At 46.4% G+C, this 16,533-nt stretch overlaps 9 protein-coding genes across 9 annotated transcripts; 3 read left to right on the top strand and 6 right to left on the bottom strand.

The window, feature by feature from the left end:
* Positions 1-413: 413 nt before the first annotated feature.
* FOBCDRAFT_194032 (uncharacterized protein) lies at positions 414-1,322 on the bottom strand (the record flags this gene model as incomplete). Its single annotated transcript, XM_054702549.1, has 1 exon — positions 414-1,322. One exon carries the CDS (start codon positions 1,320-1,322, stop codon positions 414-416), a length of 909 nt encoding a protein of 302 aa, XP_054558524.1.
* Positions 1,323-4,126: 2,804 nt separating this feature from the next.
* FOBCDRAFT_282856 (uncharacterized protein) lies at positions 4,127-5,780 on the bottom strand (the record flags this gene model as incomplete). The annotated part of the gene is made up of 2 exons (XM_031180312.2): positions 4,127-5,064; positions 5,123-5,780. 2 exons carry the CDS (start codon positions 5,778-5,780, stop codon positions 4,127-4,129), a joined length of 1,596 nt encoding a protein of 531 aa, XP_031041080.2.
* Positions 5,781-6,353: 573 nt separating this feature from the next.
* FOBCDRAFT_246371 (uncharacterized protein) lies at positions 6,354-7,352 on the top strand. Its single transcript, XM_031180311.3, has 3 exons — positions 6,354-6,654; positions 6,726-6,985; positions 7,039-7,352. The coding sequence occupies exons 1-3, from the start codon at positions 6,490-6,492 to the stop codon at positions 7,220-7,222; spliced, it is 609 nt and encodes a 202-aa protein (XP_031041079.3). The 5' UTR covers positions 6,354-6,489; the 3' UTR covers positions 7,223-7,352.
* Positions 7,353-7,359: 7 nt separating this feature from the next.
* On the bottom strand, positions 7,360-8,103 carry FOBCDRAFT_246370 (uncharacterized protein; the record flags this gene model as incomplete). The annotated part of the gene is made up of 4 exons (XM_059610765.1): positions 7,360-7,592; positions 7,653-7,785; positions 7,865-7,951; positions 7,996-8,103. The coding sequence occupies 4 exons, from the start codon at positions 8,101-8,103 to the stop codon at positions 7,360-7,362; spliced, it is 561 nt and encodes a 186-aa protein (XP_059466497.1).
* A 576-nt stretch (positions 8,104-8,679) lies between these two features.
* On the bottom strand, positions 8,680-9,648 carry FOBCDRAFT_266296 (uncharacterized protein; the record flags this gene model as incomplete). Its single annotated transcript, XM_031180309.2, has 1 exon — positions 8,680-9,648. The coding sequence occupies one exon, from the start codon at positions 9,646-9,648 to the stop codon at positions 8,680-8,682; it is 969 nt and encodes a 322-aa protein (XP_031041077.2).
* Positions 9,649-10,033: 385 nt separating this feature from the next.
* Positions 10,034-10,396, bottom strand: FOBCDRAFT_194028 (uncharacterized protein; the record flags this gene model as incomplete). Its single annotated transcript, XM_054702548.1, has 1 exon — positions 10,034-10,396. One exon carries the CDS (start codon positions 10,394-10,396, stop codon positions 10,034-10,036), a length of 363 nt encoding a protein of 120 aa, XP_054558523.1.
* A 1,286-nt stretch (positions 10,397-11,682) lies between these two features.
* Positions 11,683-12,393, top strand: FOBCDRAFT_194027 (uncharacterized protein; the record flags this gene model as incomplete). Its single annotated transcript, XM_059608771.1, has 4 exons — positions 11,683-11,849; positions 12,098-12,191; positions 12,226-12,312; positions 12,373-12,393. 4 exons carry the CDS (start codon positions 11,683-11,685, stop codon positions 12,391-12,393), a joined length of 369 nt encoding a protein of 122 aa, XP_059466496.1.
* Positions 12,394-12,560: 167 nt separating this feature from the next.
* FOBCDRAFT_194026 (S-adenosyl-L-methionine-dependent methyltransferase) lies at positions 12,561-14,000 on the bottom strand (the record flags this gene model as incomplete). Its single annotated transcript, XM_059608770.1, has 8 exons — positions 12,561-12,758; positions 12,814-13,240; positions 13,297-13,309; positions 13,365-13,392; positions 13,443-13,509; positions 13,564-13,701; positions 13,767-13,813; positions 13,872-14,000. The coding sequence occupies 8 exons, from the start codon at positions 13,998-14,000 to the stop codon at positions 12,561-12,563; spliced, it is 1,047 nt and encodes a 348-aa protein (XP_059463699.1).
* Positions 14,001-15,278: 1,278 nt separating this feature from the next.
* On the top strand, positions 15,279-15,707 carry FOBCDRAFT_125307 (uncharacterized protein; the record flags this gene model as incomplete). The annotated part of the gene is made up of 1 exon (XM_059607792.1): positions 15,279-15,707. The coding sequence occupies one exon, from the start codon at positions 15,279-15,281 to the stop codon at positions 15,705-15,707; it is 429 nt and encodes a 142-aa protein (XP_059466495.1).
* Between the last annotated feature and the right edge of the window lie 826 nt (positions 15,708-16,533).

Raw genomic sequence — 16,533 nt, 5'->3', positions numbered from 1 at the left:
ACAGCCATAAGTCTCAACTGCAAATAACAAATTTGGCTCACAACTTAGACATTATACCACAATGCCTGACTAATTGCTACAGTATAAGGCTAATTTACTTTACTTCTTTTATAGAAGAATTATATAAAAGGCAAAGACAACGGCAAAGTTAGACATATAGGCTAATTGCTTTCTAAACGCATCCTTATTAAAGCAATCTTGTAGATATCATAGATAAGTATAGAAGCAATGGATATAGTATCTGCACTCAGTCCAGAAGTGCTGGTCATAAATGACATATATCGGGGGAGCGGCCATTCCCTGGACCCGGTCCTGAAAAGTTACTGCGGATTATTGAACTATGTGCTTTGAATGGGGCTTGCATTATTTCTACATAGCTTATTTATCAAAGGGTTCTTAGAATTCTGTTCTACTTAATACACAACCTCTAATTCATTTTCTAACTCTAGTAATTCGATGCCATGTTCAAAATAGCGTTCTGAAAGGGATATCTCGTCCGTATCATTAGAGATTACAACAGGATCCCGACCTTGTGCCTCTTCCTCATCACCCTCGTCAAAAACAACCTCCGTCTCCTTCTTGTCGCCAAACACGCCTGTACCAAACTTAACCCTGACGACATCTCCGTAGTTGGGCTTATTTCTTGGCAATGTGATCAATCGGTATCTAACGGCGAAGATGCGCTCTCCTGTCATGGTACTTTCAGTCTCAACCTTCTGCCCGCTTGAGTTTGTATAATTGATTTCTGGATCGACGGTGTCTCCGAAATGAACTGTTCCGTGAGACGCAGCCTCAGCCCCCTTTCCAACTGGTACCTTGATATTGACGTTGAGACTCTTTTCGGTATTAAACTTCTGAACATGGCTGGCATCGAGCACCGATTTGAGACCAACAACTAGAAAGGCTTTTCTGTCATTTCTTTCCATCAAGGTGATTATGTCAGACTTGGCTTCAGAGCTAATCAATTGCTCGAAGACTTTGTAATGCTGCATCAGCGATTTGGTCCGTACAACAGAGCTCTTGATGTTGGTCGATATTTCACTCGAGCTGTCTGATGAGACACCAGCGAGGTGTCCAACCTTTGTCGATAGGTTGTGGGCGTCGTTACCTTTCAAAAAGGCACTGTAATCCGTGTCGAGAGCATTGAGAGTGTAGTCCCGGAAGGCAGTTTCGCTTTTACCATCCGGCTCAAAATCGTCGGTTGGGTTTCGAATGTCTACTACGACTGACCCCAGAAGAAACCTCGCTTTAGACTTGAACGGAACAGCAGACTCTAGAAGCACGAATGCAGGCCTGTTGGGATCCTTTTTGAACCAAGGCATTGGGTCTCTTGGAGTTGGTGTCCTGAATAATCATGTATGGTGAAGTGATGGAAGTTTAGAACGCAAAGACTTGTGAGCTTTGCTTATATATGAGATGATGCGGAAACATTTCACCCCTGAGAGAGCAATATCAAATGGATACAACGGACAAGTGGTGACGTCTTGGAAATGTACATCTCCGCGTTAGTGCGGAGGTATAGTCTGACCAAGGAGTTCGCCTCGGGCTACGTAAACCATATTTTTCGACTTGCGGACAATGCTGCTCTTGCCGTGCCAGCCGTCTCTGATTGGCCAATCCACGTTTATGACTTGAAATGCAAACAACTATGGCTAGTGTAAACAGCCACTAATCACGAGGTCATTTTTCAACACAAATAAGCGTTTCAAGCCTTTGAGGATCATGACCATAGCATCATCCTCGCAATCGTTATGTATGGTGACTCTCGAACCTCAGTACAACCTTCAGTCTTTACACTTCACGAGGATGGATCGCATAATTATTAGAGAGGCACATCAAAACCATGATGGTTCGTTTGCTGTTGCCATGAGTTTCCAATCATCCAAGAAAATAGGGGTTGGTCTATCTCTTCTAGGGCGAAGTTGTGCCGTGGCTTTTCATCAATTCCGATACATACCAGAATTTCACCTACCAGACCAAAGGGGAACACTTTGGGGAAAGCATGAAGCAGAATGGTTATATTCTTCATTCGCCACAGATTATCCATATGAACAAGCAAGAGCAGATCGTATTGCAAAGGCGATTAAGCGCTACGCGCGACAGCTTCTCGATCGCCTCGGCCTCTTCACTTTCATCAAAGCCAACGTGATCAGTGGGATGTTGGTAAGGTTAGAGATACATGGATCCAACCAGTTCCAGGCGATGCATTGGGAAGCCGTTGAGTTAGCGTATTCCGACCGTCTTAGCCACTCAGCAACAAATTGCCTACCGCGTCTGATAGTCATGAGAGTTGAGACAGAGACGAAGGCGGACCTGCAAATACCAGTCGAGGAAGCAAGTTCCTCTCCACAACTGAAAAGATATTTCAATATCCTGTTAGTAGTAGCTAGGCCGTCAGGAATTGATGATTTGGACCCCCTCATATGCTCAATGGCCTTGGCAGATTCCATCCAGGAGGCACAAGCCAGAAGCACTGACCATGGGATTGCTCTCGACCCCAAGGTTGAAATTTCGAGACCAGATACCTGAAAGGCCCTTGAGGAGCTTTTGGTATTGAAGACTGAGGGCTGGCATCGACGAGGAGGCCAGGGTCCTTGGTACGATGTAGTGCATTTTGATGTCCACGGCGCAATCCTGCGGGACCGTTCGTATCTACTGTTTCTCGATCCCACCGGAGAAAAAGCACACGCAAAACAGGCATCAGTTGTCGGAAGGCTTCCTGCAAGATCGAATTTGTCTTTCTAAACTCCTGTGAATCAGTAAAAGTCAATGGGCCTGCCGCGGCTTGTCTAGTCCGCATATTTACTTAGGCTGGTATAAACACGGCCGTCGGCATGTCTCAAAAACTCACTGGCACAGCTGCCAAGTGCCTTGTCAGAGCTTTCTACCTGAATTTCTTTTCCCGTACGGCGCCTGACTTCTTTCAGGCAATATTGGCCGCCAGGGATGCTTTGCAGACTTCACCTGAGAGATTGGCAAGATACAACCTCAAAGTACAGCTTAGCGATTCTATCTTACCCGTTGTGTACCGGATGTCAAATGCCGATCAGCCATTTGCTAGGTGGAACGAGATGCATGATTCTTCTCATGCTGTAAAGAACACTCCAGCTGATATAGACGCAATCAGGTCTTTCATCTCTACTAAAGCCCTCCAAAAGCCATCAACCAATCTTGCAGGCCGGGAGTTTGCCGTTCTGGATATGGAGTGGACACTAACTAAACCGATAACAAATGAAATAAATAACGAAGCTCCGCCATATGGAAAGATAGTGATTCTTCATGGGAGTGCAGGAGCCGGAAAGACGACATTCGCACTCTTTCTCGCTTTCTGGTGGTTCGAAACAGAGATGATTGAAACAGGGTTTTTATCGCTCTCAAGTGAAAGAGCATCTGGATGTCATTGTGGAAGAAATGGCAAAAAAACGATGTCCTCGGGGTGATAGCAGGGAGCAAGCCGCGCCTTCTCATTGTCGATCAACTTCATGCATGCGTTGAGCCACTGACAGACGACCCTTGGGACGATCATCAAATGCTTCAATTTGCTACAGCAATCCATCAGGTTATGGCTAGAGGGCACCATGTGCTGTTGGTTACACGTATCAAAGAGCCTTGGTACATCACCTTCCCATCAGCAGTATACCATCAATTCAAACGAGCCTTGATGAGTTGCACAATGAATAACACTCTGGTATCGTATATTATCCTATGAAATATTGCATATGTGCGTCTGTTCTTCTTATTTTCTGGCACCGCTTTCGATCCGAGCGTCTCTCTGAGAAACTTCTCTGTCAGCGCCCAGAGAGTTGAAGTTGAACGTGTTCGTCCTGAACACTTTTTGTTACGGGCTTGAATCCCAAATTTGGTGCCAGTCTGCATGGTGCGCCTCCTTTGTGGAGCTATCATGTCAGTTGTTGGTCAACTGCCTGAAATTTGTTTGTGAGAGTGTCATTTTGAGTTAAAAGACCTAATGGCTGACACATTTCGCTTCTTACTCCAAGCGTGAATTCTAAAAAATTCCATACAATATAAATAACTCTGTATTAATACCTGCATTAACATTTTAAGATATGTAATAGAAAGATCATAGTCCAAGTACATTCAAGATAGGTTTAACTACACTTTGGAGCTAGTAGCATACGGCCTGCTCAGCGACCTCCTTGCACCCATCCTTCCCCAGTGTATATGCATTGCAGAGGATGTTGCATGCCTGGCCTGGTTCTACAAATACACGGCCCTCCTGAGAGATGGGCTTAAACCAAGGTAGCCTCATCTGTGGCTGACCCAACGGTGCACGGAATCCTCCTTGACAAGCACAGTAATGTTTGCCAGCGCTGGCAGCAGAGCCACCCTCAACCTTGATGCAGCTAGTGGTAATGTCGCATTTGTTAAACCTTGGATCTGGGTCACATGTCTCGATGCATGTGATCTTCTTGCAGTCCTTAGTACACGTGGTACTTCCGGAAGCCCCATCATCACATTCTTCGCCATCTTCCACGAGGCCGTTACCACAAACAGGCTTCTTTTTGCAGCTCGTTGTGCATGTTGCGCTACCCGCTGGTCCATCATCGCATTCCTCACCAGCCTCGACGACCCTGTTTCCGCAAACGGGCTTCAGCTTGCAGTCTTCGGTGCAAGTATCGCTTGTTCCACAACCAGGATCGCACTCCTCGCCGTTGGCTGGAGACAGGATACCGTCACCGCAGATTCCACGGCCCGCGCACTGGAGCTGGTACATGTTACATACACGCAGCAGGTCCATGAGCGTCGGCCGAGACGTTCGACCGACCCTGACACCGGGTTTGATGCCGGTCAGAGGCTGAGATGAAAAGTCCTTTGCGGCGCTGCGCTCAAAGTAGTGCATGACAGAGCTTGTGTCGTACGGTCCTTCGAAATTGTAGACCAACGGGTCTACCAGCGCCGTGAACTGACAGCCCCATCCTTGGCACTTGTCTTCTGAGGTGCAGACAGGAGCCACCCCTTTCTCATCATCCATAAGCGCCGAACAATCAAGATTGAAGTACTGATCTCGATCAGGTCGCTTGTGTTCGTGTTGAAGGCCGAGTGCTTAATATGGGGTCAGTGTCTGGCTGATATGGGTCCTCAGGGATGGGCGGGAACTTACTGTGTCCTATCTCATGAACGTACGTGCTTAAATAGGGTTCTCCAAGCGAGATGTAACTCCAGTCCTGCCGCTCTGCTCGGCCCAACGGTGACGATGATGTTCCGCCCTTAACAAACTGCACGGTAATGCGGCCAGCCGGCGTGGTTGCTCTGGGGTCATATGGGGTCGTTATATGAATGATATGCAGCCAAGGCAAACGATCCATCCATACCTTGGCCGCCTCTTCGAAGAGCTTCATTCTTGAGCTCTTGTCAGCATCCGACAACCATGACGATACATCTTCATCGCTCCACGAGTAAGGGACGATTGCGTTGGGCCATCTCCCACCGGGAGCGCGATTAGACAGAGAGCGCTTGGTGAGAGAATCTGCGACTCGATCCGCGAGGATGTCACCCTCTGTTCCGTACACAACGTCACCGTCAATAACAGCCAGTCCGTTGACGACTACATACGCAACGCGACGGCGAACTGTTGTCAGGTTTTCTGGAGGCCCGCATCCGGCCCAAACCTGATATTCAATGTTAATAGTGGTGAGATTATTCCCAAACCCAGTAAGGTCTTCGGCAAGACTTGTGTTTCGACCTGCAGCATCGCAAGAGGAGAACAAGGTGGAAAGGCCCGTGAGGAGCACAAAAGGTAGATTATAACCCTTCAACATCGATTCTTTTAGGTACTTTTAAGTTGAAGTAACATGCGTACTTTGGCAATTGAATCTCACACAAGCCATTCTACTTCCAGGTGGAGCTCGAGGCTATTTGAATCATTCAACTGATAAACAATCGGGAAATGAGAAAAAAAGGTAAGACCCCAACAATTTACTATAACTAGACCCCGTCGTGGCTAATTCAATTTTATTTGTGGCCGAAAACATCCAATTTCGACTTCAAGGTCGAATGACAGGCTGATAAAATGTCACCAGCTGAACTCCTAAAGGCGCCGTCTACCGCGCTAGGCTGTAAGCTTATATGGAAGCTTGTCTCAACTCCTTAATTCGAACATCAGCCTCACGAGGGCCCGGTCTAGACCGACGCCTCCAGGGAAATGAACCAGTCCAAAATAGCCACATTCATGGTCACACGTCGCTTAAGGCTGAAGTTCCTAGACCTCTGTAGGATTTTAGTCAATGCCTCTCCGTCTTTTCACGGGCTCCTCCATTTTTTTGCGGAGGTTCAGCGAAGTAAATGAAAAGTACTGCGCCGAGGCAGAATCCCTGACATTGACTACATTGTCTTAGACACAGCCGTGATTTTTCCTGCCTAAGCTACAAAATACGAAAAGATCACATCTTCAAGATAAATGTGTCATCTTCTTGAACCCACAGCAAGAATTCACGAGACCCAAGAATCGCCTCATCAGTCGCCCTCGAGATGGCAAAATTCCTATCATCCGGGTTATTCCCATATCAGCCGATCCCATTCCTCGTCGCCAAGAGCTTTCAAGTCATATCATCATGTCTTGTCGCTGGCATAATGTTCTTCTTTATCGCCCACCTGAACCAGGAGCACGTCAAAATTCCGTGGATGTTCTTTTTTGTAAGAAGCCCGTCCATTCATGTTTCCCAACACCTTTTGCAGCTGCTAAATTGACTCGTTTACCACTATAGCTACAAGGCTCCGCCCTTGCAACCCTCGTCTCTATTACTGCCATGGGCATCTGGATTGTCCTTCGCTCACCCGTTCCAAAGACGAGCGCATTTGTGAACGCAGTACTTGCGGCCCTTTGGGCTACAGGTTACGGACTCCTCATAAATGCAATCGAGCCAACTATCTTGATTCCTTGCACCAAGAGGCGCTGGGGCAATGATCGCGGCATTTTAGTGTGCGGCCTCTACAAGACTTTGTTGGCGGCTGGGGGAACTGGCCTGTGAGACTCCCAGCTCATCGCGACGTTGAGAGATTGCTGACACGAATTTTTAGATTGAGCTCTATTGCCATGGTGGTGGTTGATATCACTGCTGCTCGTAGGCTCAAACTAGGAATACAAGGTAGTAAGGAGCGAGAAAAGCTTTTGAGCAAAGATGGAGGCGAAACAGAGTATGCTCCTGTGTGGACTGGCCAGTCTACAACACCAGTGGGACTGGAGCCAATGAGAGATGAGTAAGCTGTGCATTGAAAATACTCCTTTAGGACAGTCGCAAGGACAGTAAGCTGCTACTCTCTATTCTTCTGATTTATACAAAGTCTTGTGTTCTCTGCCATCCTCCAGCCTGACTAAAGCTTTCATCTTTGTGGCGCGTCTTATTCCGGATTATGAATCCACTCTCTAAGTTTGTTCAATGAATATGTATCATGTTTCTTCTCAGAAGTAAAGAACAGTTCCTCGTACCAACCTTCAGTTCCCAGTGACTGAAGCCGTTGTCCCATAGGTTGGCATGACCCAAAGTCAATCCGGACCGGCATTCCATCCCTGACCATGATGTTGTGCGGGTTGATATCGTTGTGAGCCAGATCCAGTGAGTGGATGTAGGCTACTGCTGACTGGAGAGCCTCGAGAAATTTGGGCTTATCGAGCTTCTAAAACTCCGGAGTACTTGAGTATTGCTGTAGTGTTTGATCCATATTTTCAAGTATTATTGACGTGATACGTCCACGCCTGACACGACAGCCATGGTAGCCAACAATATTGGGATGTGGCGTTTGGGATACTTTTTCCATCGTAAGTGTCTCAGCCAAAGGTTCTTTGGGGATAAAATCGGTTCCCCTCATAGTTTCATAACTGTTCAGGTGCCAGTTTGAGTGTGACATCCTTCGGGACGTCAGGGTAGATCTCTTCGTCTTTGACATGTTGCAGGGCTGCAGTGAACTCTGCAAAACTCAATTCCCTTTTCTTCTTTTTTTGATTGACCAAAGAACACTTCTTTATTAAAATGTAACATATTTAGGCTTGTTTGCTTCTGTGTCCCAGGCTTCGATAATCGTAAGGTCTTGGAGCGATGTTACAGTTGGTGGTATTTTTTCAGGCGGTATTGTTGGATCATCCATTTTGGGTTTATTAATGATTTGTTAACTTTGGAATGGCGCAGCGCAGCAGAGATCAGCAAGAATCTGTTATGAGTTCTGTCTCACCAGATGATTGCAAGAGTGATCAGGCAAAAAGAGCATAGAGCCATCGACACTGAGAAATTTGGTCAAGGTTCGTGGTACGACGTTGACCCCGCACTTGTTTCACACGCCGAGGAGCCTAATCAGAAAACCGAGCCAGTCATGATCGAGCTTTCAAGCTATATTTAGACAAGCAAATGATATCCCGTCAGGCGAACGAGACAGTTATCATCACCAACAATCACGATGGCTCAAGGTTGGTTTGATCCTCAATTCGGGATTGAAATCGGGAAGCATACCGCAATTGAAAGGTGTGACTACAACAACAAGCCACCCTCGCCAGTGAATCCTGGTTGGAAGCCCGTCGGACTGGATCGCAAGGGTGACAAAAAGGCACAAAACGAGTACCTAGAATGGAGACAAATCTGGTTAACTTTAACGTCAATTGTCAATCAGGTTGATTTATATCATTACTCTCACACTTAATTATCTCAGGTTAACCTTGATATCTGTGTTTTACTGTCCAGCTCCAGACCCAAGCTTTCCTTTCAGGATCTTCTCCGTAAGTGCCCAAAGCTTCTCCTGCAAATCTTCATCAAGCGCCTGCGAAGAAGCCTCCGTGACCTTGCAGTCCGGCACGATGTAGCTGCCGTCAATGTTCTCCTCCTTAATCGTATCACTTGTGGCCGCGAACAAAATTGGTCGACATCCCTGATCAATTGGGTCCTTCATGAAAGGGCGTATTACAGCGACCCCAACCTTGCCCAAAGTCCCGTAGGCATCTATAGCCTGTTCCTGTTGATCTGTCCTGACACCGCCAGGATGAGTGGCGTTGATCCACGGTCCTTTACCAGGCTGCATGCCTAGTTGACCTTGCTGTTTGCGCCGGTAGAGAGCACGAACAAGTAGGACTTGAGCCAACTTGGTGCGGTTGTAAAGATAAGTTGGTCCAATGTCTTGGTTAATCTCTTCAAGATCTGCAAACTTGATGTCGCTGGGCGCTGCACGATGTAGATCTGACGACTGCAGACAAAGCCTGCTGTCAGGCGTGGCGATCAACTTAGGGAGCAGTGTCATGGCCAAATGATGCTGCGCAAAGACATTGACTTGCATATGGCTATCAATGCCATCTTTAGTCTCTCCATAAGGCCCAACACCGAGTCCAGCGTTCAAGACTAAAGCGTCAAGGCTGTCTAGCTCAGAGGCAAGTCGTTTCGCTACCTGATCTGTGTGATGGAGGTCTTCAAGGTCAACCTGGATAAACTCCACACGGGAAATATCCCCGTACTGCTTCAAGCCCTCCGCGGCTTCATCAAGGTGATGTTGCTTCTTCCCAAGGAGGTAGAGCTTCTGGCAGTTGTGCTGGAGGATATGTGCTGAGATTCCATACCCTATTCCCGCACTGCCACCTGTTACAACAAAGACCTTCCCACTCAAGTCGGGGATGTCAGTGTTTGGGTCGAACTTGTTACTGCTTCCAAGCATGATTATGAAGTGTTGATGAAATTTGAAGGGTTGATAAAAAGATTTCAATGCAAACAACGTGAAAACACCGATGTGAAGGTCTACCACTGTATATAATATCATTGTGAACATGACACTTGATGACGTCAAGAGAGGTTATTTGCGTCTATGATTATTACATCTTGTATCCGCCACTTTTTGGCGTTCTGGGCATAAGTAACAGCCAATTAGAGGAGACGACGCAAAATCACCGATGCCATTAGCGCAATCAGATTATAAAAAGAAGGGCCCGAATACAGGGAATGTTAACTAGATGCACCAAGAGATCTCGATGTAGCCGAAGCCAAACTAAAAGTTGTTTAATCCTTGCATCCCCAAGTAGAGCGGCGTTCATCAGCGCACCGGCCTACTCCAGAATAACACTTGGCTGAGGGTCATCATCCCTATCCCAGGGGAACCCATGAGACATAAGATCGTCGGTTGATTTCTCAGTTTCCATAACTACTACGCATTGATATTCGCCAACATTCATACTGACAATTCGGTAGAGGCCTCGAGCTATATGCTTTGTCACCTGTATAACTGCATGGTGAATATGCCTGTTGGTGCCGGTTCGAAGCGTACGAAAGTCCGAATCCCCGTTGAGATTGATGTAAGTAACATCGACCCTGTAGATTGCAGTGCCGAATTCTGGAGCTTGTCCAGGTGGCCATGAAGCTGGATTGGTAGAGGGGTCAATTGTATAAATAACTCTATTTTGGTTCGCCATAGTGCTTGGTTTAATTGAAAGAGATGGTATATGGATATTGGAGTTTAACTTCGGAATAATGGTGATAGGCGCTATGTAGCTGATTGCTGCCTGTAAGGTTAACCTTTAGGCTGCTAAGACTGATAAAAGGCACATGATATTCTTTTTCAGTGAGAGGAGACTTGGTACGTATTTATACAGGGTATGATGGTGAGTTTATAGGCAGCCAATGATATTAATGCCGCAATACTATAACCACCGTTCCTTCTGCGGCAGAACTCAATCTTGTAATCTGAGTAGCTCGGCCGAGCAAGATCGCCTGTTATTACACTTATCCTATCTACGGCAGCGTCTGTATATTATAGGATATCGTTGTCGATCTTAGAGATTACTTTTGGAACAAGACCAATTCCAACACTGTTGTCCAGGGCATGGGCAGCAACACCTAGGAGTCACATCCGTCCACGGTTGGCCTAGATCATAACTCATAAATCAGCTGATGTAAAGCATGAACAACCAACAAAGCCGTTAACCCACTCTCAAAATGCATCTACCATTCCAACAGTACCTTGCTTATTAAATACTATATATTGCCCCTCTGAACCTACTTAATCAAAGGTTCCTCTACCCAGTGAAGGATCTACTGCTAGTTGTGTTATTTAATGTGCTTGGACCATGTTTGTGTGTCTTATCAATTGCCCGAGCGGGGGGACTTCTGCTTTTTCCTTTTCGGCATAAAGGTGCCACCATGCATCGGACTAACAGCCAACGAAAGCATTTGTGGCTAATATATGCTTTAATTGGTTGTTAGTCCGATGCATGACGGCACGTTTGTGCCGAAAAGGAGGTTAGGGAGGCGGGATGCCACAGCTCTAGGCCAGGTTCAACTCCAAATAACATACCTTATAACACACTTCCGGCACTATGCGAACTGCTTAGACAATTTTCCAGCAAGCAACGACCATCAACCAACGACCAGCAACCAATTAACAACATCAAATTAACTCTAAACCCCGGTTTCATTACGAGCTTTGCGTCGGATCGGTCGGCATGCAAGGCAACCGAAAAATCACATCCTCGACTGTCCCCATGTCCAAAGAACAAGACCACTTCGCATTCTCTTAGGGACCTAACTCAGTGAGCCGACTCAGTGAACATTCAACGCATGTCTATAAAGAGGCAACAGTCCCCCATATCGAAAACGCAAGCTTCTCAAACCAGCTCATTTCAACGACTCAATCTTGGTAAGATGCCTCAAGTCAAGAAGTCCAGCTAATTAATAGATTGCTAGAATCAATTCTTTCAACATGTTCGGAAAACGCGGTCCTCACAATGCAATCCTTATATTCGCTATTCAGGGAAGCATGCTAGGCAGCATAGTGGTCGGTTTGCCTGTTATTCCGACTGAAGATGTCAAAGATAAAATCGATGAGCCAGAGCAAATCATTTACGCTGTGCGGTGCCACGTCGGGACGTATGTTATAGCCCCCATTGTCAGGCTCACTGTAACGGGAGGGTCATGTACTCTTCAATGAGACCCGATGCCCTGTCGGATCAGATAATGCTGATGATATTTTTTCGGATTGCTACTGCACCCCAAAATGCGTCCCTTGTAAGGAAGAGGATAAAGACCAGGTTTAGGGAGGGATATTATTTCTCGGTGCTCCAATCAAAGGCGAAGAACTGAATCATCTGGCCACTGAGCTACTATAAGGTCTATAGGAGGGAGGGTGTATTTCTCACTGATCTCTGTCGTACCAATGCTGAACCAAACCCCGTCAGGATCATGAAGAACAGCCTCTTTCTGTATCTCAATGTATCCGTTCGCGGTCGTGATTTTAACTTCTCAGTTTTACTGCATCGAGGATTACTATGCGAAAGACCTTGTTGAGCCCGCAATATGTCTGCTACGCATAGGAGCAAATGGTGCTGAAACAGTATGTTCTCAATGACCTTACCATAAAGTTGTCCTACAACCTATCTACCTCTTAATGAAGGACTGGCTTTTCTCATTCTAACTAAGATTCGCTACAAATATCTTTGGTGCTCCAAGGCCTGAAGCTGATTGTGGCCTCCATCTTCCAAGACTCTATCTACCTCGCATCCCATGGCTTGCGGGCGTTAATAAAGCGAACGCGTATGTAGCTGTGCACTTTCTTATCTCTGAGAGCCTTTCGCATGTCCATCAGAAATAACTCGTATTCATCTCTGGGCCACCCCAAAATCTGCTGCCACGCCATGAGGGTGTATCCTGTATTCCCTTAGAAGCCTGAAGACCAGAACCGATGACTTGCTTACCTTCAAGATCGTTTTCGATCGTTGCGCGAAGGAACTGGCCGACTTGACGTAACTTGGAGTCTTTGGCCCATCCTCCGACAGGAACCTAGAGGATGTCAGAAACAAAGGTTCGAAAGGGCGATGTATGAGAAAGACGATACCTTGAAGTCGGTAACTTGCAGGTCTACAAATCCAGAAGCAGCAAGAAGCTCCACGTCCCCCTCGATCTCGCAAAAGCTACGACCAAGAGCTTTACTCGCCTCTCTGAAAAGCTTATTCCATGTCTGCACTGCCATCACATCGCCGGCTGTCTCATCGTCACTGAGGAAAGTAGGATTGACCTCGACAGATTCGACGAAGCCCCCAGGCTTGCAACAGCGAAACGCTTCTTTGAACAGCGCGCCCCAATCAGTGATAGCGCCAATCAAGTAGCGCATATGAACAAAGTCAAAGCTGTCGTTGGACCAAGTCCAATTACTAGTTGCGTCCTCGAGTTCAAATCGGACATTTGGTGGTACCCAATCTGGCTGAATTGGGGAAAGATCTGTTCCAATGACCTGGGCATTGGGGTATTGGTCGGCAAAGTCGCTGTGAGGAATCAGTAGTTGCAACTGCTCCCTATGAAATACAAGAATCATCCGTACATTGCCCATATACCTATTTAATCATCAGCTTCTTTCTTGTTGTGGGTGTTATCCAATGCGTCGCTTACCGGTCCCGGTTCCGATATCAAGTACCTTCTGTATATTGTTAGTTCTAGCAAGACATTGGAGAAGCATGAGGAACTGACCTCCAAGTCATCCGAAGAAGGGACGAGCGAAAGCTTGCCGTCGAGAAGTAACATCAGGTAGTGATGGCTTGCTAATTCTCAGCAGGGCGATTAGATGTTGGTTGCATAGAGTGTTCCTTACGAGATGTCAATGGACTCCTTCTGCCTCTCGTCATTTGGTGCGAAATATTCAGTCTTGTACTTGTCACTATTAAAGGTCCGACCCTGAAACTTTCGGTATTCGAGAATACTTGAGGTGAGGGAAGCAGTCGAGCTTGCACTAGCGTAGTGCATTAGTGACCGATCATCAAAGGGGGGCAAAGAACAGATAGATGCAGCACTTACAAGTCTTCTCCGAGCGCCGAGTCATCGTCATCCTCTTCGTTCTCATCCTGAAGCTCATAGAGCGATCAGAATGTCATCAATCCAGATTCGAACGGGGCAACGTACTTGTGCTGCAACGAGGTCCTGTCCTCCTTGGTTAGACATCTCGGAAGGAATTGATTCTGGAAGAATCTCTGTTGGGTTTCGTGGGTTTGTTTCACTGATGACCGCCGGTACCGCGTCGGCTTTGTCCATATTTTAACAACTGTTAAACAGAGTGTGACGGAGTGAGAGTTGTCGGCCGTTGACAGAGATAAAAAATGGCGCATTGAAGCGTTGCTGCAACCAACACCATGTATCTAGGCCAGGCTTGTCCAACATCATACAGTAATCAGATCATATTTGCATAGTACTCTCTTCTCTCGCTGCATCCAGCAAGGGTACGCCAAGCGAGATGCGAGGGTAAGGTGACACTGTAGATTGTCGTGCGGTGTTGCATTTGGGTGCTTTCTGGCCTGAGGTGTACAATCTAGATATTATAAATGATGCCGAAATGGTTGCTAGAGCCTAAATGCTGATTTAAAAACAATCTACATTGCGACTTTCTTCTATTAGGAACACATACCGTGGGTACTGTTGTCCAGGATTGACTTGACAACTAGACGCGTCGCTAAGATCCTCGTGCTATTAGCGGGGCGACTACATAAAGAGACGCTACGTCCTTCGCTGTCCTCTTTGGTGCAACACCCGTGAGGTCACCAACAATCCAATTCATCGCGGTTATCCACAATTCCACTGCTTTCTTGGCAGATTCCTCACCGTCTTTCGGCTTCAGCCACAGATCTCGCACGGTTCCCCAAGGCTTTGCTGGGTTGTCTGGTGTAGGCTTGACGGGTAAAGCAGGCGGCCATGTATCGTTCTGAAACTTGGTGGTATCAGGAAAGTTGATCGGCTAGATGACATCTTCGAGTTGTGATTTGACTGCATCGAAGGGTTTAATTCTATCATCTCTCGAGTGCGCTTCGGGAGGGATTAATTGTACGCCCATCATCAAGTCGACTGTCGCAGGGCCCGAAGGATCCAGAAGGTAACGAGAGTTTTTGCTTGGGTCTTTGCTTGGGTCATCTGTGTTATGTTAGTCAGCTGAGTGGGGAAACATTATCCGGCTGCCCAGACGGACTGTTACTTACATCTATCCCAAAGAGCTTTGGGAACACTGCTGATGACGGCGCGAAGCTCCCAGACTGATTTCTCTCCGGAAGTTCGGACAAATTCTGTCTTGTTAACAGGTGGAGCGGTGATAGCTAGCTTGAGCTTCGATTAAATTATTTTCTCATCATCTTCAAGGTACATAGGATGAGCAAAAGTCGGTTTGGTATTTAGAGGAGCATTGAACTGCGGCTGCGTCTCTTTGTCCTTTTCGTCCGTAATCGCGACACTACTGATCGCAAACACAGACGTCACGGTAAACACGAACGTATCTGCAGTTACTGACCATACTGGGGGTGGAGGATCAGAATTCGGAACAAAATCATGGGCCATTTTGGTAACCTCCTTGGGGTCTTTCGGTTCCGGTTTCATGGAGGAGACAAGGCCAGAGTTGCATGTGAAAATTTGGGGTTTCGAAGAGTCTTCCTCTGTCGTGGTTTGCCTCTACAATGTGAGTCTGTAGAACTCCAGCAGCTGTATGGGAGCCGGGGACTCAACAGCATCGGAGGGCCCAAAAGCAATGTCGAAGCCAAACACCCAGAAATTGACATGGCACACGCCCTGGAATGGCGGACCTTGAAGGAACAGCGTGGCACCAACTTGGATATTGATGTAAATGGTCACAAACCACAGGTCAAGCGTGTATCTCACGCCAACATTAATGCCTCCACTAGCCGTGAACATGAAAGGTTGGTAGTTGATGAAGGAACCTACCCAGGCGTCAAGGAAAGCATGAAGAACCCCTATGTCTAGGGTGGCATGCAAAAAGGCACCAGCTATCGCAATGGATGGGGTTATAGCAAAGTATGCGCTTCCTGTGATCGATAGGGGACCCAATGACCTAGCAATCTATAGTCGTGGTGGCAAGGGGTATTGAGCAGGTGCGTTGTATGCTGGATGGTAACCACCAAGCGTGAAGACCCAATCTCCTGAGCTTTGTTGTGGACCATCCTTGAACCATAGTACAGCGCCATACCTCCTGACAAGTGACAACTTGGAGACAGGATATACGATGACAGCGCTAGCTGCGCTTCAAGCTTGGCGATACCTTTGCCGAAGTCTATCGTGGCCAGTATCCCCAATTCCACGTGAGCAGCCTTATATATATTTCTAGAGTGCGACTCGGGTAAAGTGGCAACCAAGAATGTATTCCTCTATGATAGATTATATAATAAAGTATATTACTTGGTGCTAATATAAGATATAACTAGGAAGATGCCTAGTAACTTATATTATATAATAGCGACCTAGGTTTATATGTAACTATATTAATATAAAGAAAGTATAAGTTAATAAGCCAGAGCAGTAAGTCTTATAAATAGAAGTATTTAATTAAAATATACCTACTAATAATTATTTTATTCTAGCTAGGATAAATATTATATAATATTATCATATTATTATCCTAGCTATGATTAAGTTATGTTAACTAGTATAATAAATAAAGAAGAAAAAAAGTAAATATATTATATAATAATAATTTAATACCTAGCTGTTACGATTTGCGCCCGTAACAGCGCTGTAAGGCTTCTATAAGCAGCTATACGCACCACTGTGATTACTACAATAGCAGTTGTAG

This window comes from Fusarium oxysporum, chromosome I (assembly GCF_013085055.1).
Source record: "Fusarium oxysporum Fo47 chromosome I, complete sequence".
NCBI classification, from domain to species: domain Eukaryota; kingdom Fungi; phylum Ascomycota; class Sordariomycetes; order Hypocreales; family Nectriaceae; genus Fusarium; species Fusarium oxysporum.
The sequence above is the reverse complement of the archived record's forward strand: the minus strand, read 5'-3'. Positions and strand labels throughout refer to the sequence as shown.

Bases quoted from the DNA above. Each gene is read 5' to 3' on its own strand.
- FOBCDRAFT_246371 (XM_031180311.3), top strand. From the start codon at position 6,490: ATGGCAAAATTCCTATCATCCGGGTTATTCCCATATCAGCCGATCCCA. The intron at 6,655-6,725 runs GTAAGAAGCCCG...TTACCACTATAG, and splicing joins TTCCGTGGATGTTCTTTTTT to CTACAAGGCTCCGCCCTTGC. The intron at 6,986-7,038 runs GTGAGACTCCCA...ACGAATTTTTAG, and splicing joins GCGGCTGGGGGAACTGGCCT to ATTGAGCTCTATTGCCATGG.